General features: G+C 48.0%; 1 protein-coding gene across 5 annotated transcripts in view; it reads left to right on the top strand.

Annotated features, from left to right (window-relative positions):
* The window catches only part of PNPLA1 (patatin like phospholipase domain containing 1), a 52,822-nt gene that overhangs the window by 6,323 nt on the left and 20,945 nt on the right, over positions 1 to 25,554 (top strand). For 4 of the 5 annotated variants that reach the window (XR_001917132.1, XM_018039266.1, XM_018039267.1 and 1 more), the window contains exons 2-5: positions 19,338 to 19,570; positions 21,435 to 21,500; positions 22,568 to 22,777; positions 23,698 to 23,758. Coding sequence is in view for 3 of the 5 variants with exons in the window: in XM_018039266.1 (XP_017894755.1) it covers positions 19,338 to 19,570; positions 21,435 to 21,500; positions 22,568 to 22,777; positions 23,698 to 23,758 (570 nt within the window). In the remaining 2 variants the exon portion in view is untranslated. Of the gene's footprint in view, positions 1 to 6,266; positions 6,413 to 19,337; positions 19,571 to 21,434; positions 21,501 to 22,567; positions 22,778 to 23,697; positions 23,759 to 25,554 lie in introns of all 5 variants that reach the window. The other variant, XR_001917133.1, reaches the window with a different exon arrangement.

The following is a 25,554-nucleotide window of genomic DNA, read 5'->3' as shown; positions in this document are numbered from 1 at the left end:
TATATGGCAGCCCTCTCCTTCTTTTTTGAATTTATTCTTCAACTACTGACTCTCTTACTCCTTTTGCCTGTTTTTGTTGTTGTTGCCCTAGGTCTTTGCTTTCCCTCTAGTGCGGTGAGCAGAGGGTACTCTCTAGGTGCGGTCTGCAGACTTCTCATTGCGGTGGCTTCTCTTGCTGTGGAGCGTGGGCTCCAGGCGTCCGGGCTTCGGTAGTTGCAGCCCTCGGGCTCAGTGTGTGGTGCACAGGCTTAGTTGCTCCGTGGCACGTGGAATCTTCCTAGACCAGGGATCAAAACCATGTCCCCTGCGTTGGCAGACAGATTCCTATCCACTGTACCACCAGGGAAATCCCTTGACTCTTATTCTTGACCCCCTTTTCCCCCATGTGAAAGAGCTCTATTAGGATTTTGATTGAAATTATAGCTTCTCATTTATAATATGTTAATAGCCTACCCATCTCTCTATTTCTTCTGAACTTTTTTGTCCTTCAGTAAAGATTTTTTGTGTCTTTTATGAGAGTTAATAGCTTTTGTTGCTATAGGAAACAAGATCCTTTTTCTACGGCATTTTCTAATCTAATTGATTATTGCTGATATAAAGTAATGTTGATGGATTTTGTTTGTTGATATTGTCTTGGGCAACCTCATGAACATCCTCTAATATTTCCTTGGTAGATTATCCTATACTTTATGTGTAACTAATCGTACTATCTGCATACAAACAACAGGCTTGTCTCTTTTAAAAAGACTACTTCAACACACGCCCCCCAGCCTCTCTCCTCCAGGCCGACCCCTGTCCTCTTGTTCCCAGCCTGGGCTTTTCCGTCCTCAGACTGTGTTTTGTTCATTGGAAGCGGAGACAGCAGTGGGTCCATCTTCTGCTAACATGAGCCTAGTTCTGCTTTAGGGGCAATTTGGGGGCACCTGAAAATGTTTGCAAAACACTTAACACAAGAGCCTGGTTTTCATTAGAACTGCATTAGAGAATGAATGTTCATTCATTTACCCATCTGAGGAGAGATGGTTTCCCTGACAACCAGTGGGGGGGATTCAGGATTTCCAACCAGAGGCTAGAATCTACTCCTCGACCTGTCTCTCCCTATCAAATTTCAACTTACCTTTCAAGCACTAGCTCAAATGCCAAAGTTATGCATTTTTTTTCTTGTTAAAGAATGAGGATTTGGTGAACTTAAAATCCCATCCCCACTTAAGCTGCTACTTGGTACCTTCCTCCCTATAAAAACTTCATGGTAAGCCAATTGTTCATTCATTCAACCAATGATTGTGTATGGAGCATATACTGGGCCCTGCAGAAGACACAGAGATATAGAGCAAGATGAAGCTCCACCCATGCCCTCAAGGAGCTTACAGTTTATTCAAACTCAAAGGCAGTAACCAACTAGTTATAGTATAATAAGTTCCAACTGTATATTAGAAAATTAAAAGGCAGAAGAGCGCAGAGGGAGAGAGCAAACAGATCCCATAGTGGAAGACCTCATGGAAGGGGCATTCGCGATAAGGCTTGAAAAGTAAAGTGAAGTTGCTCAGTCGTGTCTGACTCTTTTCGACCCCGTGGACTGTAGCCTACCAGGCTCTTCGGTCCATGGGATTTTCCAGGCAAGAATACTGAAGAGGGTTGCCATTTCCTCCTCCAGGAGATCTTCCTGACCCAGGGATTGAACCCAGTCTCCCGCATTGTAGGCAGACGCTTTACCGTCTGAGCCATCAGGGGAGTCCAGGGGCTTGAAAGACGAGTAGAAATCTGACATGTAAAGACAGGTTGGGCAGGACCCTCAGCTTCTAGCCGGACTCTGCTTGACAACAGAGCAAAGTCACGTGATTGGGACACATAATGCCTTCAGGGGGTGGTAAAGACCTCAGTCTTCTGGTGTCAGGGTTTGATGTGAGAGTTTCAGAAAGGCAGCTTTTGACTCAGCAAGAGTTGTCCAAGATGGGAAAGGGCTATTTGGAAGCAGGGGAGCATCTGTCCTTGGAGAGGCCCACGCAGAGTCTTGGGGGGGCACCTGATTGCCGCTGGTGGGTCCCCTTCATTTAGCTCGGTGACTGACAGGACCCGTCAACCTGGGGTTTCCAAACTCCTAGGCTGAAAGTTACAGTAAGAAGTACTTTTCATATTGTGACCCAGTGTGAACATAAATCTAAAAGAGAAGTTTCATGACCGAATACTCACCATACTCCATGCTATACTTTTGATATTTTTTCCTTCTCATTAAAACATTCTTCACTTAGTCAGTGATTCTCAGTCTTGCACGTCTGAATCACCTGGGAGCTTTGAAAACATCCACTGCCCAGGCTTCTCCCCAACACTAATTAAATGAGGATCTCTTGGGGCGGAAGCCGGCACCAGTGTTTATTCAACTCCCAGGTGATCCTGGTGTGCAGCCTCAGTTAAGCCCCAGTGCACTTGGCAAAGCTAAAACCGGGCAGTGGAAATGGGTCAGGCTTTTGAGGACTAACAAAATTCCATATTTATTAATGGGGCATGGATTTTTCCAGAATAGAGAAAAACGGTGATGCTCCAGAGGCTTCAGACTGGGCTAGATTCTGCGAATTCCTCTAGGAGAGCCGTAAACGAGGCAGACAGACCTTGTTTCAGGGGCTGGTCCATACCTCACCTTTTGCCTGAGCTCACATCGAAGCCTATGAAAACTCATGGCTCGGAGCCTCTGCTGGCTGTTTCTCTTTTTCTATGGCTTTTTGTATATTTGCAGTTGTATCTCCAACATCACTATCAATCATCCAACATTTTAATTACCTGTCAAAGAAACGCCAACCCCTTAGCTGTTACCTCTCAATTCCTCCATTCAATTGCCTGGCAGCCACTAACCTACTTCTTGTCTCTATAGATTTGCCTATTCTGGACATTTAATATAAGTGGAGTCTATACAATACAATATGTGTCCTTTTGTGTCTGGCTTCTCTCACTTAGCGTAGGGTTTTCTAAGCTCATCCCTTATAGCACATGTCAGTACTTCACTCCTTTTTATCGTTGAATAATATTTCCTTATGTGGATATAACACATTTTTTAAATCCATTTGTCGGGGAATGTTTGGGTTGTTTTTAGCTTGAGCTATTATAAATGATGTCATTATGAACATTCATGTACATTTCTTAAACTTTCAAATAACTTTCTTTTGGGGCCACACTGCTTGGCATGTGGTTAGTTCCTCAATCAGGGATCAAACCCATGCCCCTGGCATTGGGAGTGTGGAGTCTTAACCACTAAACTTCCAGGGAAGTCCTTCAATAACTTAAAAAATATATTTATTTATTCCTGGCTGTGCTGGGTCTTCGCTGCTGCCTGGCTTTTCTCTAGTTGTGGCGAGCGGGGGCTACTCTCTAACTGCGGTGCATGGGCTTCTCATTGCGGTGGTTTCTCTTGTTGCGGAGCACAGAGAACCACACTACTACTCAACCAACTAAACTAGCTCCTCAGCTTCTAAATCTCAGAGTTTACTAGCTGCAGCACAGGCGCTCAGTAGCTGCGGCTCCCAAGCTCTAGAGCACAGGCCCAGTTGTTGTGATACACAGGCTTAGCTGCTCAGTCGCATGTGAGATCCTCCTGGCCTGGGGATCAAACCTGTGTCTCCTGCATTGGCAGGCAGATTCTTTACCACTGAGCCACCAGAGAAGCTCTTAAATAACCTTTTTAAGTGGAAAATTTTCAAGTGTCTTGGAGAGAATAATATAATGCACCCTCAAGAACCCACCTATCATCTAACTTCAACACTTATCAGTATTTACCAATGGGGCTTCATCTGCATATTCCCAACCCTGCTTTGTTCTGTTTCTTTTAATATCATTTTGAAACAATTTTGAATCTGCATAGAAGTTGCATGTAGCCTCCCTAGGCTTTGTTTTCTGCAGGAACATTTCACAACATGTATCTCTCCAGATAAGGACTGTGAGTCTGAGAAGCCCAGGGGGAGTGAGGCTGGTTGGTCTCCTGGCACAGAATGGTGCTGGGTGGGTACCAGCCTCAGTGGCTGTTCCTCTGCTAGGTGGGGGACAGGGGCAGGGGACTTTTAGCTGCCTTTTAGCTGAGCTCATCAGGTGACTCTGTTTTGTCCTCTAGAAGTAATTATTTTCCAAGATCTCTTCCACTGCCTTCTCACAGTGACAACCCACTAAACACCCAAACCACTAAGTAAAATATTGAAAGGAGGGAGCTGAGGCTGAGGGTTGGAATTGAGAGTTCTCCTCTTCGAGTGCATAGCAGTCTCGGAATGTGTCCTGCCTCGTTCCTTTGCTCAAGCTGTCCCCGCTCCCACAGGTGCCGGCCCGTTTCTTTTCTCCCTGTGTCCCGTCTCCCCATCCTCCAAGTCCCACCGCAGACATCACCCCTCTGAGAGTCTCCTCACTCCCGTTCATCCCTTGGTGCTCCCACAGCTGGCTCTCGGAGGGCGCTTGTCTCAGAGATGGGAATCCCTGTGGGAAAGAGCACTTGTCTAGGAAGCAGGCTCTCTGGATTCTGAGAACAAAAGCGTCTACAGTCACATTGTGAGGCTAGTTTGCCACTCACCTTATTTTCACATGGTTTTTCAGAACAGGGTTTAGGCAGCAGGGAGGTAGGCTTCAAACTAGAGCTAGTCTGAACCCAAGGTCCGAACTCTGTCCACCTTCTCTTTCCTCTGGTCCCAGCAATCCACTCAGCAGCAAGTGACCTTGGCCAGGCCACCCTGAGACTCAGCTCAGCTACTGAGCAGTGGGAGGGAATGTGCCTGCCGATCCCTCCCCACAGCTTGCTCCGGGATCAGCAGTGGTCCCTGGGAATGAGCTTTGCAAACTCGGACTGACACTGCAGTTGCACTGGTTGGAGGCGCAGAGCTTCAACAAAACACAAGAGCATTGCTCGCTCTTGTGGTCTTTGCACCCCGGCCCCCCAAGGCTGGTGTGGTGGCTCCAGGTTAGGAGCCAGGTTCCTTCCACCGTGTTGCTCACAGTCCGAGAGGGCTCCTCACCACGTCTGCATCCCAGCTAGTTCCAGAGGGGAAGGGGGCACATCTCTTCCCTCGGAGGGCAGGCCTCGAAGATGACACACACCATGTCACCTCACATCCCACGGGTCAGAAGTCATTTTCATGACCACACCTGACTGCAAGGGAGCCTGGGAAATGTGGACTCTATTCTGGAATGCCATGTGTCCAGCTAAAAAATCGAAGGCTCAACTACTAAGGAAGAAGGGGAGAATGGATATTGGGGACAACTAGCAGCCATTGTCATAGTAGTTATAATTTGATATCTGAGATATATGATGATGATGGAAAAAGTCTGTCCTTCCTGGGACCAAGGTCTGGATTTCATAAACACCAGGTCAAGTCCAATGTGTTGGCTGAGGAGGGGCTCAGCACTGAACCATCAGCAGGCTGCCCTCCTGGCAGCTGGCATGTGAGTGCCCCCCCAGTCCTTCTGTGTCCCCTGCCTAGACTTTCTGGTGTCCTATCCAGAGAAAACACCTCTTCCCAATACACCCTCCCATTTTACCCCACTGGATCTCTTTCTGGGATCTCAAGTTCACCCATAGAATCTGTCCACTTGATGGCATCCTGTCTTGTTTCAGACGTTGTGTCTCATCCCATCAACTAGATTGGTTGAGCAATCTGAGGTCTTATTGGCCCCGTGGCTCCCACAAACTACTGGTCCAGCAAGTACTGCTTGATAGACTCCTGACAATTGCCAGCCTTTGGCAGGCGTGACGCTGAATGTGTCTGCAATTTCTACTTTGGGGTTTACCTAATATGACTTCTAATACCAGAATGCCATAGAAGGAAGGTCAGCAACTCCAGCTCCTCAACTTTACGGATGATTGTGTTTATACTTAGGAAGTGGAAGTGACTGATTGAAGGTGGACCTTGCTCAGGCGAGTGATTTCCAAACTGTGTTCTAAGGAACCCCAGGACTCTGGGGCGGGGGGCCGAGGCGGGGCTAGGAAGAAGAGAGCAGGGAGAGGATACGCACTGGAGCCCACCCCCCACCCCCGCCCCCCGCCCGGCGGCCTTCCCCCAGCTTCAATGAGTACAGCCCTGCTATTTTCCATTCTTCATAAAATTTCACTTCAAGAGAGTGTTCCAGTGATTTTTTTTTTCCCTGTGCCTACCCTAATCTCCAATGATTTTTCCTTTTTTAAGTTTGAAATTCACTGTTCTTGTCTAACCTACTTAATGTGCAGACAAAAAAGTTGAGGACCAGTTTCTGGCTGAACGTACGATGATAAGACAGGCCATTTGCCCTGTCTCTCATCCTAGGCCCTAGGGATCCAGCCTCGAACAAAACAGCTCTCTGCCCTCATGAAGCTGGCACTCCCCCGGTGAAATGAAGCCGTAAATAACTCAACATAGAAAAACACCAACAGGCATGCTCAAAGGAGAAAATAAAGCCGGCGAAGGGTGTGGTGAGTGATCAGAGGGTGCGGTGTCAGGTGGGCTGGGTGGGGAGGCCTCTCGAAGGAAGGGAGGGAGAACTTTGTTTTCTGAGAGAAGAGTCTTTCAGGCTGTGAGATTTGCAGGTGCAACAGATGGGCTTGCATTGTTGGGAAGGAAGGCAAGCTGTCCTTCCGGACAGGATATGGGTTCTAAAAGGACGCTGCAGAGCCCCTGGGAGGCCCAGGGGAGTAGCTGGGGCCCCTCCCCACACGCCTGGGCACAGCAGGACCCGGCTTGACTCCTGCAGTGGAGACGGGTGTTTCAGTGTGCCCCCCCTGCCTGGTCGCCGCCGCCGCGGGCAGCCCCTGCCACCCCTCCTGAGGCCCTGGAGCCGTGGGCGGCTGAAGATATTGGCATTGGCAGGTGACTCAGGTGTAGTCCTGTGAGTGGCCCTGCGGGGGCCTCAGGGGCGGGTGCCGAGAGGACCGCAGTGCCTCTGTGAGAAGCTTGGCTCTGGAGACTTCTTTGCTCGCTCACCCACGGGCCTGTCTCTGTGGTTCAGTCAAGGGACAAGACACGGCAGGGCTGGTGGAGAACGCAGCTCCCAGGAGTGAGGGGCTAGGCTCAGCCCACCAGTGACCTGCTGCTTCCTTCGTTTTCCCGTCTGGAACTTGGGGGTGGGATCACATTCCTAGGACGTTATGATGAGAGACAAAAGAAATCCTGAATGTGCTGGGCAAACGGTCATCACAAAATAAGTCTTTGATGAATGAATGTGGAATGAATGGATGAGCAAGGGAAAAGAAAACGATCTTGAAATGGAAAAGCAGAGGTCACGCGGCAGTTTTCACACTTAACTAAAAGAACACCCTAGAGATGTTGTTAAATTTATTAAAACAGAGACCTGGACTCCAACCTGGTCTGTTTAATATTTTTTAATACTTTAGTTGTGAACTCATCTGCACAAGGACTTGGTTTTTTATGGGAATTCTGTGTGGCAGTAGAAGGACTGACTGTCTGAGCTGGTTTGCCTTGGCCCTGGGCGGGCGCCCAGGGTGATCAGCAACTCAGGACCAATGTTTATGGTGATTACCCTGTAGGTTGTGTCAATTCAAGCTCTAAGCCACAGGTAATGCCGGCTTGGGGGCTTTGCATGTTTACGGGAGACTTTGTATTGTTTCACTGAGAGCCCTACACAGAGGCAAGCCATTGTCATGTTTCATTGACCCAGCAGCTGTTGGATGGCCCTGGCTTTAAGCAAGGTCTTGGTTCAACTGACCCTCACACAGCCCAGAACCAAGGGCCCTGTCGCTGCCAGTTTCTGGTCCAATAATCACAGCAACAGCTTTCTCTCACCCGGCACTGGCTTTCAGTTCCTTTTTCATTTCTGTTTTCTTTCTAACTTGTGAAGTCAACCACAGTTCTGTTGTGGTCACTGATGATGAAGACAATGTTGTTGCTAAAGCTGGAGAGTTTTCTGTTCAGCTCAGGGCTCTATTAGTGGAACTAGAAGCCTCTCCAAAGTTCTTTAAACCACTCTTTCCCCCTCTTGCCAGTGAGTGTGAGTATGTGCGTATTGTTGCCCAGATGCAACCTGAAGTTCAGCCCTGGCTGCTCGGTGCACTTTTCAGAATCAAAATGTCCTCATCAAAAATCATCCTCAGAGTTCATTATCTGCCTGAGATGGCAGTGTTTTCTGTAACATGAACTCTGCTCTGACTCACAGTAATAATACTATTTATCAGGCCCTTGGAATGTGCCAGGTATTATGCCTAAAGCTTTGCATGAATCATTTACTTTTATCTTCTCACCGTCCTATATTTATACCCATTTTACAAAGTGGGAAAAAGGTGTTCAGAGAGATTAGCTACCACAATGAGCCAAGACTGGGACTCTCCTCATTCCTATATTTCTTTATCTTCTCTAATGATTTCAGAAGTTGCTTTGCAAGCAACACATCAGCTCTCCTACCAAACTCCATGGGCTAAGCAATCATTTGCACATTGGTTAAGAAAGTGAGATCAAATGACATGATGTATGCAAAAAAAACCACAAAAAACCTTTTTGTAAAATGTACAGAAATGACATCACTGGGTGGAGGTGGTTGTAACTCCCCCTGTCGTGTTGGAATTAGTATCTTTCAATTCACTGAATAGAAAGTAATTTGTATTTTACATGTTTAATCTCTCCAACCAAATAGACAAAAAATTATTTTCTCCAAACAAGCCTTTGGACTAAAGTAGAAGACAGCTGAATGGAAAACTGGGTAAAATTCTGAATGCGTTGATTATGCAGTGCAAACATCTATTTGGAAAGCAACTCACGCAGGTGACCTATACTAATTCAGTCCCCTCAATATTAGCAGATGTTAACTGAGCCCCTGCTGGGTGGCAGGCACTGTGTGTCTAATAGCCTTGGGCAACCTTTGTTCGTTTTTTTTTTTACTTTAATAATGATAAACTTGTTATTCTGAAATAATGATAGATATACAGAAAAGTTGCAAAGATAGTACAGACAGTTCCGTATATCCTTCACCGATGTGTGCACGCCAAGTCGCTTCAGTTGTGTCCAACGCTCTGCCACTCTAGGGACTGCAGCCCACCAGGCTCCTCTGTCCATGGGATTCTCCAGTCAAGAATACTAGAGTGGGTTGCCATGCCCTCCTCCAAGGGATTTTCCCAACCCAGGGGCCAAGCCTGCATCTCCTGTGCCTCCTGCATTGCCCGGCAGGTTCTTTACCACTAGCACCACCTGGGAAGCCCCCATCCTTCACCTAGTGTTACCCTCTCATATAACCACAGTCCATTTGCCAACCCTCAGACATTAACGTTGAAACATTACCATCAGCTATAGATTGCGCCAGTTTTTCTACTGATGTCCTTTTTCTGTCCCAGGATCCAATCCAGGATCCTACACTACATTTGGTGGATCCATTCTTAGACCCGCTCACTTAGAGAGTATTAAAATAGCAATGTTTTCTTTGCTTCTCTTTGGGATCAAATTTGGTTTGAGTTCTATTTCCAATTCTACAGGGAAAAAGAGGCAGACCAATGATCAACAAATACCTAGACTGGTTTGACTCACATTTGAATTGGGAATTGACTCATCAGTCCTGAGGGTAACCCACCTCTATCCTCCTGAGATCACCACATAAAGAAGAATCTCCTCTTCAGTCACAGCTCAGGCTCCTGTGTCTATGGATATAGGGGCAAGAGTTAGGACCAGGCTTGACAGAGCAAATTGCTCTGCGGTTTGCCCCCTCAAAACCCCAAGTCTGGCTGAGTCACTGAAGAATTCCACCTTCCTGACCAGCAGTCGGGAAGAGTCCCAACAGTCCAATAGAGAAGATACTCTTTGATCGCCTCCTTCAGTTCATTCATTCATTCTTCATCAGTCATGATTTTTTAAAGTTGATTAATCTGTGGCTTCCCTGGGTCTTCGTCGGTGTGTGTCAGTTCTCTCTAGTTGCAGCCAGTGGGGGCTGCTGTCTGGTTGCAGTACAAGGGCTCCTCATTGCCGGGGCTTCTCTTGTTGTGGGACACAGGCTCTGGGTGCAGGCTTCAGTGGTTGCAGCACACAAGCTCTATAAAGCCGGCTCAGTAGTTGTGGAGCACAGGCTTAGTTGCCCCACACCACGTGGAATCTTCCTGGACCCCTGGACCAGGGACCGAACCCATGTCCCCTGCATTGGCAGGCGGATTCTTATCCACCAGACCATCAGAGGAGGCCTTCACCATTCATTATTGACTTATTCCACATTTATTAAGTCCCCAGGGTGTGCCAGGTACTGAATTAAGGGCTGGGGATATAAGGAGGAGCAAAACAGAAATAAGGGAACATTAGATAGTGCTTTCATTTCATTCTTGAATACCTACTAAGTGTTCAGCACTGAGCTAGGCAATAATGGGGGAGGAGGGTGTTCTTGATACAGGTCCTGCCCTCAAGGAATGTGCTAGCCACAGAGACAGGATGGGCTACTCAAGGCAGCCCAAGATAAATGGTGCAGACAGTAGTGGGGGAGAGACAGCTAACAGCGGGGATGATCGGGAAGGGGCCCAGACCTTCAGCTGGGCTTTAGGGTGAAGTCTGCAGAGATAGTAAAAAGTCAGTAAATAAATAGAAGTCTGTGTATCGGGAAGAAAAGCGGGATTGTGCACTCTGTTTACTGATGAGAGAAGAGACGGGCTTGAGAAAGGACTCTGGGTCTGCAGATAGGGGAGCATATGTTTGAAGATGTGATCTGAGTTCTGTTGCTCTTCCTGTCTCCCAGGGATAACTGAGCCCTTAGGAGCTATGCCTAAACTAAACCCTAGCAAAGCGGATCCCAAGAGCCTCTGTGGAACCAGCCACCCCCACACACCCCCACCCCAACCCTGACCCTCCTGCCTCACTGTGGGAACCGGAGGCTCTGGAGATGAAGGGCATGTCCCTGGTGGAGACAGTGGCTGTGCTGGAAAGAACACTGGCTTTGAGGCCCTTAAGACTTCAAGGCCTAGCTCTGCTGTTTTCCAGTGTGTGACTTTAGCCAAGCTACTGGTTGAGCTTCTATTTCCTCATCTAAAGAGGAGATAACCATAGTACCTACCTCAAAGGGGTGCCATGAAGATTAAGTGAAATTAGGAGGCCTCAGAGCCTGGCACAGGGCGTGGCACCAAGAGGTACCAAAGAGTGGTAGCCAGTTGTTCGGTCACTCAGTCGTGTCTGACTCTTTGCAACCCCATGGACTGCAGCATGCCAGGCTTCCCTGTCCTTCACTATCTCCCTGAGTTTGCTCAGACTCATGTCCATTGAGTCAGTGATGCCATCCAACCATCCCATCTTCTGTCATCCCCTTCTCCTTCTGCCCTCAATCTTCCCCAGTATCAGGGTCTTTACCAATGAGACAGCTCTTCTCATCGGGGGGCCAAAGTATTGGAGCTTCAGCTTCAGTCCTTCCAATGAATATTCAGGGTTGATTTCCTTTAGGATTGACTGGTTTGATCTCCTTACAATCCAAGGAACTCTCAAGAGTCTTCTCCAGCACCACAGTTTGAAAGCATCAATTCTTTGGCAGTCAGCCTTTTTTATGGTTCAACTCTCACATCCGTACGTGACTACTGGAAAAACCATAGCTTTGACTATACAGATGTTGGTCGGCTAAGAGATGTCTCTGCTTTTTAATATACTGTCTAGGTTTGTCATAGCTTTTCTTCCAAGGAGCAAGCATCTTTTAATTTCGAGGCTGCAGTCACCGTCTGCAGTGAATTTGGAGCCCACGAAAATAAAATCTGTCACAGTTTCCACTTTTCCCCCATCTATCTGCCATGAAGTGATGGGACTGGCTGCCATGATCTTTGTTTTTTGAATGTTGAGTTTTAAGTCAGCTTTATCACTCTCCTCTTTCATTGTCATCGAGAGGCTGTTTAGTTCCTCTTTACTTTCTGCTATTAGAGTGGTATCATCTGAATATCTGAGGTTGTTGACATTTCCCCCAGAAATCTTGATTCCAGCTTGTGCTTCTTCCAGCCCAGCATTTTGTATGATGTATTCTGCATGTTAGTTAAATAAGCAGGGTGACAATATACAGCCTTGGCGTACTCCTTCCCCAGTTTTGAACCAGTCCATTGTCCCATGTCCAGTTCTAACTGTTGCTTCTTGATCTGCATACAGGTTTCTCAGGAAAGCAGGTAAGGTGGTCTGGTATTCCCATCTCTTTAAGAATTTTCCAGTTTTTTGTGATCCACATAGTCAAAGGCTTTGGTATGGTCAATGCAACAGAAGTAGATGTTTTTCTGGAATCCCCTTGCTTTTTCTATGATCCAAAGGATGTTGGCAATTTGATCTCTGGTTCCTCCATAAACAGCAGAGTGAGATTGAATGAACCCTGTAGTTTCATAAGAACCTCAAAACTCACATAACATAATGGTAGTCTATGTAGGTAGGTCACAGACCCAACTAAGTGAAGTCTTAGACAGCTGGGGCAATGGATACTGCCAGTCAGCAGAAGTGAACTTCAATTATCATGGTTTTGAAAGAGGGAGGCATGGGCATTCCTCTGCAGTGGCTGCCTAATTTGGGGAAATCTCAAATGAGAAGATGCTCTGAGATGACCTTTTCTCTTTATAGCAGAGGTTCACCTGGAAGTCCCTTGACCATACCCACACACACAAAGCCTGGAGGGTGACTAGTTCACAACTCTTGCGTTATCCCAGTGTCCCCACAGTAGTGAAGGGAGAGCCTGTAAGGCAGGACAGGCCACAGCCTGGAAGGAGGGCAGTATTTGCTTCTACCTTGGAGCAGAATTCCAAACAGACTTCTGGGTCCACCAAAGAGAACAGAAAGAATAGAGCTGGGACACATTCTCTTTGCCTGTTCCATCTCAAGGTAATCAGTAGATCCTTCAGTGGAAATTTGTGGAGATCATGCCTGCATTCTGGGCAAGAAGCACACAGGGGCTGTGTGAGGCCCCAGGCCCCAGGAAAAAGCACCACAGGCAACTTGGTAGGAATCCACGTGATGTACCAGTGGCAGGCACTGCTGTTTCCATGGCAACCTGATATAGGATGATTTGAACTTGATGCCAATTCTTTGGTAAACCCTTAGGGTCAGAAAGAAGGTCTGTGTGGAAAATTGTCATTATCCTTAAGAAGTATTGTGTTTTTTTTTTGGGGGGGGGAGTTGTTTATTTAAGTGCTTACTAGGTCAGAGTTGTTTTGCTCTTGCCTAAAGCCAAGAATACATTCAGAACAGAGAAGGAAAATGTGGGTTTTTTCATAGATTCTAGTTCTAGTTTCTGCTAACATAGACAGTATGACCTAGGATATATCCATTCTTTATTCATCTCTCCATTTAGCCCACCAGCCAGCGGCCATTCAGCCATATGTATTGAGCTCAACCTTTGTCCTGCTGGATTTCCTATAGAAAATGAGAGAATGAGTCTGGTTTAGCATTTTTGACCTAAGCTCCTAGATCCTTAGGAGTTTCAGGGGTGTGCTTTCAGGACCTTCCTTCCCAGGATGGGCTAGGGAGATTGGGCAGGGCCTGAGACCCCACTTGCCTTCAGCCCAGAACAGCCCTGTTTTTAGTTGTTTTACATATTGAGATTTCTTTTCTTTTTTTCTCATTATTTATTTTTAATTGGAGTATAGCTGCTTTACCATGTTGTGTTCATTTCTACTGTACAGCAAAGTGAATCAGCCATACATATACATGTATCCCCTCTTTTGTGGGTTTCCTCCCCGTATTCATTTTGAACAAAGACTTCTTGACTGAAAAATCAGAGTCTCCATGAACCTTCCAGTGGTGACTCTCTGCAGCTTCAGGCCAATTGTTTTTCAATCAGTGCCCCTGCAGTGCAGGATACAGAAATAAGATGGAGAATAAACCTGTCTCCCCGACATCCCGCCCCCCCAACCCCCCCCTCCCCCCCGCCCCGGGGGGCTTGCTGTCTCTGTGAGGATAAACTGAGATTATAGTGTGAAAACCTGCTTGGGTAAACGACTGTTGCTAAGATAATACAAATAATAATTATTACAGTGGAGTCGGGCAATCAAGATATACCCACAGGGAAATACAGCCTATAACTCAGCCTACAATTAGGGATCAGGTAAAAGCAGTAGGCTCCCAGGGTCTCCACTCAGGGACTCGGGGAATTGCATGGCTTTCCTGGGAACGCAAGCCTGCTCGCCAGTGCCTCCCGGGGTGGGGGTGGGGGGGCTGCTGCGCCCCCTACTTCAACCCCCCACCCCCACACCCTTGCCCACAGCTCCCGCAGCTGCAGGGAGCCTCACGGTGATTGGCTGAGCTGGAAGTTGTTGCTAGGCTACCAGTCCGCGGGAGGCTGGGGCCTCTAGTCCCATCCTCCACCGCAAATTCATCCCGCACGGCCGAGTTAATTCGGGCACCCTGTGAATGGGATCCCCAGCAGTTTAAATTGTCAGCTGCCAAGTGCCCATCTTTCTAGGATTTAACACTCAGCATGAAGGCTATGTGAAGGAGGGGAAGAGAAGCCTTCTGTTTTTACACTCTGGGTCACCTTAAATAGCTGTTTCTTTGAGCCTCCTCCCTTGAATTCTGGGTTTACTCATATATTCATTATTCATGGATGCATCTGTGTTTATTAAGTGCCTACCATGTTCCATGCACTATGGGACAAAGGGATGAACAATGTGGAGACCATCATTGCCCACATGAAGGGAGAAACATTAGGCACTTAAGCAAATAAATAAGATAAACATGTATCTAATTCTTTCTTTCCTCTTCAGTGATTTTACTAAAACCCCCTTTCCCCTTCTAAATCTGTAGGGCCCCCCAAGTTGACAGGGGAAGGAGTGCTACTGCCAAATGTGCCCAAAATACATTACACCCAACCCATCCCCTCAGCGTGCCCTGAAACTGGGTACATCCTCGCATCTCCACAGTGCCTGTACCTTTGCTCTCTTGAACCCCTAAGTGAGCCTGAGTGCACCTTGATGAAGATGTGGGTTGGAATCATTGTCCCATGTTCAGGTGAGAAAGCTGAAAACCAGAGACGTCAAGAAACACTGTCCACGGTTACATGGAGAATTACCAGCATAACCAGTATTGAGCACTTACTATGTGCAGGCTCTTTAAAAAAAAAAAAAACTGTCTTCCTAAAAAGAATGAAAAAAAAAAAGATCTTCCTCATAACAACCCAGTAAGGTATATAATTATTATTATACCCATTTTATAGGTGAAAAAATTGAGGCTAGAAGAAGTTATTTGACTTGCCAAGGTGACCCAGGTAGTGTGTGGCAAAGCTGGAATTTGAACCAAATCTCCCTGGCTCCAAAGCCTAACCTCTTTTTAAGAACTGGATCTGGTCACAGAAAAGAGTCTCCGAGTGGCTAAGTCTTGGAGTGGTTTCCAAATGCTCTTCAAAACCTCCCAGTCCCAGGATCTTATTTATTTTTCAACTGAAGATTTTGGTACAATACACTCATAAAACCTGGTGAGTTGGCCATACTTATCAATATGACTGACTCTGTTATCCATCTGTGATGATCTTGCCTTCAAATTTTTATTGGGTAATTAAGTCAAGTAACTCTTCCCTGTAAGCATTTCCATTGCTTGCTCTGTTCGCTTTTTATTTTCCTTTGTTCATGTTCTGAACAAACACCGAGCACCCACCAAGTATTGTGGGAGGCTTGGTGTGTGTAGGTGAGTGTGGCCCATCCCTTCCTTGAGGAGTTCCCAACGTAGAGCAAAGTTTCTGAAGGGTCTTCCATGGGCAAAGTGCAGTGAGAGGTCATGGAGAGAGAAGGACCACAGAGACCAGCCCTCAGAGAGTCTCCTTGATTTCGGAGACAGACCCACAGTTAGAGTAAAGACAAAGGTGGGAAAGGAGGTGGGAAGGAACAAAAGTGGTCGTGGCGGGTGTGGCCTGGGGGTGGCAGCAGCCCACCTTGAGTTTCCCACAGAGCTGCTTTTAAATCCATCTTGCTGTGGTCCTTGTGGGACACTATGTTTCAGAGCCCAGCAGCCTGCAGCTTGGAAGGAGGCCTTTAAATGGGAGAAGGTGCTAGAAAGAACAGAGATGCATAAAGAAGCCGGCTAAATTTATCCCTCCTTGCAGCACCCAGCAATCGCTATGCTTAACACTTGATTTTCTACCAATAGAGACTAGTTTAACCAGAAGATTAGGTGTTTTTCTCTGAGAAGACAGAGAGAAAGAGATGCAGAGAATGAGACCTGAAGAGAAGCAAGGTGAGACAGAGATAACTCTGCACACTTTGGGATGCCATCCTAGTGAGCAGTAGGAAAAAATATTAAGCTGGGCACCTGAGTGGGAGCAATCAGACAACCTCTTGCCGCCTTTCAACCTGGCTACCCTCCTAATTTCCAGATAGCACCATTTTTCATATGTAAGTATATAGGAGATATCTATGTTACCTTGGCCACTGCCCTGTCCCTGTCAACCACCACCATCCATATACAACTGAGAGTTGACTGTAAATGGATAATATACCAAAGCAATGATTTAAGTATTACAAGACTAATATGCATGCCTTTGACCTAGCATTCCCATGTATAGGAATTTATCCTGACGACAATAATTAAGGACATGGCAAAGAATTTACAAGAGATGATTCACTGCAAAACTGTTTAGAAAAAGCAAGGAAACTAAGTAGCCAACCCGTATTGGGGACCTGCTCAATAAATAATGATATATCTTTACAAATATCTGTCCATGATGCTCATGAATTAGGTTATAAATGGATTCTTACTGATGTGGAAAGAGATGATTAGGTAAAAAAAAAGCAAGTCACAAAATAGTGTGTGTAGTATGACTCTATGTAAGTATTCTTGTAAGTAAGAATAAGTATATAAAATAGTCTAGGAAGACACAAACCAAATGTTAACCTCTGGGTGAAGGAATTCCAAGACATTAATTTTACTTTCTTTTTGCTCATCTGCATTAAAAAAATTTTCTTTTTTCCACAATGAATATGTATTTCCTGTGGAGTGAAAACAAATTTCCTTCCAGCAGTCCTAGTGAGCACCTCCTGCTAGGCGTCCAGGAGTTGAGGAGGGGGGGAAGCTGAGCCAGGTACTCCTGACTCTGAGGCTTGTGAGAAAGGCCACCAACCCTGTGAGGCCACTTCAAGCTGCTCTTTAAGAATTGCCAAAAAGCGAGTCCCCACCCTAACTTGACTCTCCAACCTGATTGGTCTTATGGGCAAGAACTCAAGTGACCCAATAACACCTTGGTATCAAAATGCTTGGTTGCCTCATAACCTACTGGTGGGTTGGCTGCGGCCGCTCCCTGCCCCCAAGGGAAAACAGTCTGTACAGATTGGCACTTGGTAAAGGCTAATCTTGCTAAAATTGCAGAGCCTTCCCAGCTCGCCAGCAGGATCCTCCCCTGTAAGGGGGTGATGGCTAAGATGTTGCGTTGATCAGGTCAGCCCCAACTACATCCAGGCAGCTGTGATTCTGAATGCTGGAGAGAAAAGGCCGTCACCATGGCAACCCAGGCTGGCTCAGCCTCTGGGATCAGTCCAACACCCAGAGAAAGGAGGTGGGGTCTGTAGTCAGAAGAAACACTGCCTGGTTGTCTGACCTCAGGCAGTACTCTTCGCTTTTCTCTGCCTCAGTTTCTACATCTATAAAGTGATACGGAAGCTCCTTATCTTACCTGCTTCCAGGATTAATGAGGAATAATCTGTGAATGGTAAAAATGTGAGAGGAGTAGAGCACCCCTAGCTTTGGTTTGTCCCCAAATCGCTGTGAATGACCTTGGACAAATCACTTAACCTTTCTGTGCCTCAGACGCTCTGTTTGTAAATAGGATAGTCATGTCCCCTGTGATAGCTTCTCAGATTTACTGTCAGGCAGCCATGAGACTCCCAGAAGTTGGAAGGAATCTTGGTCCTTACCACCCATGCAGGAATCCCTTTGATGAGTTCTTTGGCTGAGGTACTTGTCCTACCTCTGCTTGATGACCTAAAGTGGCAGAGAGCTTACGACTGCACAGCTTTCCAAGTAGCCATTGCTACATGATGCTAATTGTAAGAAAGTTCTTTTGTATAGGATGTTTTGGGTTTTGCTTTAAAAGAAACACTCAATTAATTAATTTCTTTATTTTTGGCTGTGCTGGGTCTCCATTGTGGTGTACGGGCTGTTTGTTGCTACTCACAGGCTTTCTGTAGTTGCTGCAAGTGGGGCTGCTCTCTGGCTGCAGCGTGCCCGCTCTGGGGCAGGCAGACTTCAGCACGTGCTGTACACAAACTCAGAGTTGTGGCTCATGGACTTAGTTGCCCTGCAGCATGTGGGACCTTAGTTCCTGGACCAGGGAGCGAATTCCTGTCCCCTACATTGGCAGGCAGATTCTTAACTACTGGGCCACCAGGGAAGTCCCAGTATAGGTTGTTTTACAATTAAATGTTTGCTGTAAAAATTAGCAGTCCTTTTCAGATCTGTTTCCATTCCTGATTTTCCCAGCAGGTTTGCACAAGATAAAAATTAGCAGCAATTGGCAAGAAGCAGGTACAGGCCCAGTTCTGAAAGCTTTTAGCTTAATGTAGTGAAGGAGATGAGTTCCTGGGTCACACACTCTAGGTTAAAATCCCACTTTGTTCACTTACCAGATGGTTGCCCTTGGGCAACTTATGTTAGCTCTCCGAGCCTCAGTCTCTTGATTGGTAAAATGAGGCCAGAACTACCTACCTCACAGTATTACTGCTGTGACAGCACTTCTTATTCAGTGCACAACTCTAATTTCCCTGGTGGAATTCTGGGGGTGGCGGGGGGCAGGGCAGGGCACACCTTCCTCTGCCGCCCCCTGGACAACACATCTGACCTCTGAGCCCCCCCACCCTGCAATCTGGCATGGGTAGGCTCTTATGTGCCCAGGCTGTGCCCCTCTCAGAAGCAGGCCGAAGGTTCACCTTGCTTGCCCTCCTGGGAACCCCTGCAACACAGCCTTGTGTGCGCATTTCAGGGCCTTCTCCCTCTCAGGCCTAGGCCAGGGGCCATAAAAGGAAGATGATGCAATGGCTTCAAGACAAAGTTTACCCTCCCTGTGATTCCCCTGCCTCAAGGTTAGCACCCCCTCCTGCCCACAGATGCAGCAGTCACTAAGCATGTGGTCCAGGGTGTCACTGAGTGAAGCCTTTCAACTATATCACTTAATGGGACTCTCATAGAGGGCAAAAAGTCTCTAAGACTCAAAAGAATGCAGTCTGGTGGTGGGGTAGAAACGTGGTCCTTTGCCCTCAGTTGAAGGAGTCAGGACGCCTGACTAGCGGTGGGCTCTCGGGAGCCAGTGATTTCATTCCTCTGTGCCTCGCTTTCCTCACGTGCAGAATGACAGGTTGATGCCTGAGACCTATCCTGCGTCAGAATTACAGGTTTTTCTATTTATTGGATGCAGGATGAGATGGCATAATTGTCCCTGACCTCTTTATGCCATAGGGGCTGCTGAGAACCTGCTCCTCTCTGCTTCCTCCGCAGATGAATACCTTCGCGTCCTCAATGTGGGTGTGGCCGAGGTGAAGAAGTCCTTCTTGGGTCCCTTATCGCCGTCCTGTAAGATGGTGCAGATGATGAGGCAGTTTCTATACCGGGTCCTGCCTGAGGACTCTTACAAGGTCACCACCGGGAAGCTCCACGTGGCCCTCACCAGGTTCACGGATGGAGAGAGTGTGGTGGTTTCAGAGTATACGTCCAAGGAGGAGCTCATTGAGGCAAGGGGGCGGGATTTGGGTATGAGGGGCGGGGCATGGTGGGCGGGGCTGGGAATAGGGGCGGGGCCAGGGCGGGACCTGGGTGTGAGGGCGGGGCTCGGAATAAGGGCAGGGCCTAGTGGGCAGGGCCTAGTGGGCGGGGCTGGGGATGAGAGCGGGGCCAGAGAGCTGGGGCCGAAAAGGAGAGGCTGGTCTTGGTTTTTTGACAGGCCTCTGGGACGGTCCACCTGTCTGCCTCACTTCCTTCTGTTTTCTGCTTCCCAAGTTTTTCCCTCCCTTCACCCTCCTGCCAACCGCCTTTCTGTGTCAGGCACGCTGTTAAACGAGATGGACACAGAGAGACGCCAAAAACGAATCAGACTTGGTCACCATCCCACGTTTTAGCGCTCAGAGTCCCGCCCGTTTTGCCTCTGCCTTGCCCTCTGATTTGATCCTGCAGCTTCTCAGAGGCCCGTCTGTGTTATCAACAGAGGTCCTGTGGCTCCTGTCGGCCTGGGCTGCAGTGTTTCCCCTCTGAATTACTCCCAGTTTGTGGGAACGGCCTCCCTTTGCCCTTTCTCTTCCTTTGGTCCTTGATAAAAAGGATTGCATTATCACGAAATGGAAAGGGGCCTCTGATAGTGCACTTTTCTAAGCTCATCAATATAATTTTAAAAATAATTTTATTTACTTACTTATTGGCTGCGCGGGTCTTTGTGGCTGCGCGGGCTTTCCTCTAGTTGCAGAGAGTGGGGGCTACTCTCTAGTCGAGGTGCAAGGGCTTCTCTTGCTGCTGAGCCCTGGCCCTAGGGTGCTCAGGCTTCAGTAGTTGCTGCTTCTGGGCTCTAAAGCACAGACTCAGTAGCTGTGGTGTGCGGGCTTAGTTGCTCCGAGGCATGTAGGACCTTTTTGGAAACCAGGGATCGAACACATCTCTCCTGTATTGGCAGGTGGATTCTTTACCACTGAGGCACCAGGGAAGCCCCCATTAATGTAAACTTTAGTTAGGAATTGTTAGTGTTGAAGAGTGCTGTGGATATCCCCAATTTTCTTTCAGGACAAAGGGGTTGAGCACATGCCCCTCCACACTTATTTCCACTCCCCTTCCCTCCTCTGAATGCAAGGCCCTTGCCACCCATCCTCACTTCCCCACACTGGCATGGCTTTGATCCCGGTGAGAGGGAGGTATAGACGGTGGGCATGGACACTTCCTCCAGCCGCCTCATGTCCCTTGGGTTTACTAGCACCCAGTTCTTCAAGACTTTTGTGTCCCCAGTCCTCTTCCACCACTTCCCCCTCCTGCCCATACCAGCCAGAGCAGGTCACACAAAGCAGGCTTCTGTGCCTTTGCAACTGCTGTTCCTTCTGCCTGGGATGCCCTTCCCCACCCCACTTCACCTGCGCAATCAGACTCCAGTCACTCCTGCCAGGGAACTTTCCTTCATTACCTGCCGGCCTTGCACCCGCTGGGTTGGGTGCTTCTTTGCGGCCCCGTTGCCCATGCCTACCTCCATCACAGCATCTGTCACCACCCTCTTTGAACATTCCCAAGGGTGGGCATATCCTTTGATTCCAAAGGCCCAGGCCAGATACATAACAATGGTTGTTGAATCCCATTGGATTCATGGGAATTTGGTGCCAGAAGGAAGCCTGGATATCACTCAGGCCACTCTCTCCCTTTAAAGCTGGGACACCCTGCCCAGACGAACCAAGGAGGTTACCAAGGACCCAGTCAGGGTAACTGACTTGGGGCCCCACTTCCCTGGGCAAGGCCTCCACCTTGGTGTAAGGAGGGCCAGGCTAGTGGTGGCCCAGAGGCTGCAGGTCAGTCCTCCCCACTCAGCCCCCAGGCCTCAGGTGTGTCCGCCCTGTCCTCTCCCCACAGGCCCTGTACTGCAGCTGCTTTGTCCCTGTGTACTGTGGCCTTATTCCTCCAACTTACCGTGGCGTGGTACGTGTTTCAGCATGGGAGGGGGCGAGCTGGGATCCAGGGGGGCCCCTGTGACCCACATCTGTGAGGGATGGTCTCAGAATTCAGTGGGAAGACCATAAGAATTGAAAAGGCCCTTGCGTTTTCCTACTTAGAATTCCCAATGTAGATGGATTTCTGGGGCTTTAAGATGGCCTTTCCCCCAGTGGGTTGGGCTTCTCTCTGCACCCACCAACCCATTGCTAAGCCTGGCAAGTCAAGGCTCCACAAGTTTGCCAGATTTTCCCAGTGGGAAAATGCAGTCAGGGTGAGACTGCGCCTCTAACCAGCTTCAGCTGATGCAGATGCTGCTGGTCCACAGACCACACTCTGAGCAAGAGGATTTAACCCACATCTCCTCCTCATTTTACATCTAGAGAAAATGAGATCCAGAGACTAGAGTCAGCTAGCAGATGGTCCCTTGTTGCATGTCATCCATGTAATTCTCAGGCGCCCAGAGAGTTGGAGCCTCTGTGTCTGTGATCCTTTGTTCATAGTTGAGGGAACAGAAGCCCCAAGAGGGGAAGGGGCTTGAGGGTGGACACTTGGTGGTGAGGAGGGTTCTGAAGGGTTTGTGGGGGGAGGTCTGACCTCAACAGAGGAAGGCAACTGGGCCCTGCAGCAGCCTAGAGGGGGAATATCTCACAACCTGCTCAGACTCACCGCATGTACACCTTCTCATAAGGCCCAGGGGATGGGTTCCATTCCCCAGCCCTGCCCTCAGCCGTTGAGGGACTTGACAAACAGTGACTGTGCCAACTTTACCCAGAGCATGGATGCCCCCGAGCCTTGGTGTCAGAGCTTCTCCCGAGGAACCCATTTCCTTTGGTTTTTTGGCCTTACCACGTGGCCTTTGAGATCTTAGTTCCCAGACTAGGGATCAAACCCATGCCCATGCCCCCACACCTCTCCCCTCCCACTGGGATGGCTGAGTCTTAACCTCTGGACCATTAGTTAAGTCCCAAGACCCATTTCTTCGATGACCTGAGTGGGGGAGAGGGCCTCTGACCCCAGATGAGCGCTTCTCACGGGCACCCCCTGCCCCACAGCGGTACATCGACGGGGGCTTCTCCGGCATGCAGCCCTGCTCCTTCTGGACCGACTCCATCACCATCTCCACCTTCAGCGGGCAGCAGGACATCTGCCCGCGGGACTGCCCAGCCATCTTCCACGATTTCCGCCTGTTCAACTGCTCCTTCCAGTTCTCCCTGGAGAACATTGCCAGGATGACCCATGCCCTGTTCCCCCCAGACCTGATGGTGAGAGACACAGGGATCTGCGAGTGGGCGCAGGGAGAGCCAGGGAGGGTGGTCGGGTGGGGAGGAGGACTGGGATGGGGGAGCCGGGGGGCCCCACTCAGTCCATCTGTGTTTTCCCCCTTCACTGGTCCCTTAAACTTCCTTGTAAACCTGTATCCTGGCCTTGCTGCTACCCAGGAATGAACAAGTGCCCAAGGTGCTTCCAGCCTCAATTCTTTCCCCCTGACTGTGTCAGAACTGCTGATAGGAATGTTGGCTGAACTCTTGCACTCTGACATGCAGTGTGGGGTCAGCAAACTATGGCTCAGGAGCCAAATCCAGCCCATCGCTTGTGAGCTAAGAATGGACTTTCTATTTTTAAGGCATTGTTGAAAATAAAAATATAAAAAAGAAATGACATAAACTATGTGTGACCTGCAAAGCCCCAAATATTTACTATTTGGCCCTTTACAGAAAAGGTGTTATGGGCAATATCTCGGGTAATCCGGCAGCATCCTCTGTAATACATACAGTTATTATTCCCATTTTACAAGTGAAGAAACTGAGGCTGTGAGAGGTCACATTCAGACAGCCAGCAAGCCGATAAGTGGCTGTGCTGGGATTTGAGCCCCGTCTCCTAGTTCTGCTCTTCCCACTGTCCAAATGCACCTTCTCTGGTTCTACTAGAGACTTCTCACGCTCTGCGGCCCAGGGGACACTGATGATCAGCTGTGAATGGTTTAACACCTTCATGCAGCATCACTATGGACACATGGTCAGGAACTGCCCCGCACTTCTCAGCAGATAGCAAGGGAGGAGTACATTTTGAAAAGCCCATCCAAGGAAGCTGAAGAGCAGTGGAAGCAGCTGCTTCGGGCCAGGGGGCCGCCAGGCTCTGCGTTGCTGCACCCTTACTTATTTCCCGGTGCTCCACCTTGCAGATCCTCCACAATTACTACTACCGAGGGTACGAAGATGCTGTTTTATACTTGAGGAGGCTGAGTGAGTACCATGTGGGGTCAGGAGGAAGTGGGGCGGGGGTGGGGGGCGGTAGGTGGGGGGTGGTAGGTGGGGCAAAGACAGAAAGTAGAAGAGCTGAGTAAAGGAGCGTTTCCCCCAGTTTGTGAACTGGAGGTGCCCTTCAGGCAGGAGAGCCGGAAATGGGTTCAAGAACCCGGCTGTCTTCACTGTCCAGGACAGGCCGCTGTGGCCAGAAATTATAGTCTCTGTGGAAAGGGGGCTTACTAATCAGACTGTGTCTACAGTTTTTGTATAGATAAATTTTCTGGATTTAAAAACTGTGCAAGGTTGGGACTTTGCAAGCAGTCCACTTGTTAAAACTTCACCTTCCAAAGCAGGGGTTGTGGGTTAGATACCTGGTCAGGGAGCTAAGATACCACATGCCTCGTGACCCAAAAACCAAACATAAAACAGAAGCGATATTGTAACAGATTCAATAAAGGCTTTAAAAATGGTCCACATTAAAAAAATCTTTTAAAAGTCAATATATTAAAAAATAAGTAAAGAAAAGTAAAAGCTAGGAAATATATACTTCGTATCTCCTTGGAGAATTCCATTTTCATATCATTACATCTTGTATTTTATTCTCTTTAGTTAATATAGAACTAAATATAACTAGTTTATGTTTGTGTGAGACTTTGAGTGACATATTGATCAACAAATGAGAGAGAAGAGCCCTCATCCTATGTTGGTTTGGAAAGCATGGTCCCATCCCTGTGTATCCTCTGTGCATTGTCTGATTTCAATGGCATCTATTACACACTCTAACTCCATGCAAACGTCTTTGTTAAAATGAAAGAAAAATGCTTTTCAATATCTAGAATTAATTCCATGGGGCATATTTCCAGAAAAAAAAAAAGATTCCTGGATCAAAGGATGTTTACCAAGTGTTCACTTCAGTTCAGTTGTTCAGCTGTGTCTGACTCTTTGCGACCTCATGGACTGTAGCACACCAGGCCTCCTTGTCCATCACCAGCTCCCAGAGCTTGCTCAAACTCATGTCCGTCGAATCGATGATGCCATCCAACCATCTCATCCTCTGTCATCCCTTTCTCCTGCCTTCAGTCTTTCCCAGCATCAGGGTCTTTTCCGAGGAGTCAGTTCTTTGCATCAGGTGGTCAAAGTATAGGAGCTACAGCTTCAGCATCAGTCCTTCCAATGAATATTTAAGACTGATTTCCTTTAGAATGGACTGGTTGGATCTCCTTGCAGTCCAAGGGACTCTCAAGAGTCTTCTCCAACACCACAGTTCAAAAGCATCCATTCTTTGGACTCAACTTCCTTTATGGTCCAACTCTCACATCCATATGTGATTACTGGAAAAACCACAGCTTTGACTAGCTGGACCTTTGTTGGCAAAGTAATGTCTCTGCTTTTTAATATGCTGTCTAGGTTGGTCATCGCTTTTCTTCCAAGGGACAAGTATCTTTTAATTTCATGGCTGCAGTCACCATCTGCAGAGATTTTGAGTGAGAGTGAATTCACTCAGTCGTGTCCGACTCTTTGTGTCCCCATGGACTGTAGCCTACCAGGCTCCTCCATCCATGGGATTTTCCAGGCAAGAATACTGGAGTGGGTTGCCATTTCCTTCTCCAGAAGATCTTCCCGACCCAGGGATGGAACCCAGGTCTCCCGCATTGTAGGCAGACGCTTTACCGTTTGAGCCACCAGGGAAGCAGAGATTTTGGAGCCCCCCAAAATAAAGTCTGTCACTGTTTCCACTGTTTCCCCATCTATTTGCCATGAAGTGATGACCGGATGCCATGATTTTAGTTTTT

The sequence above is a fragment of the Capra hircus genome, chromosome 23 (assembly GCF_001704415.2).
Source record: "Capra hircus breed San Clemente chromosome 23, ASM170441v1, whole genome shotgun sequence".
NCBI lineage: Eukaryota > Metazoa > Chordata > Mammalia > Artiodactyla > Bovidae > Capra > Capra hircus.
This window is presented reverse-complemented; position numbering and strand designations above follow the sequence as displayed.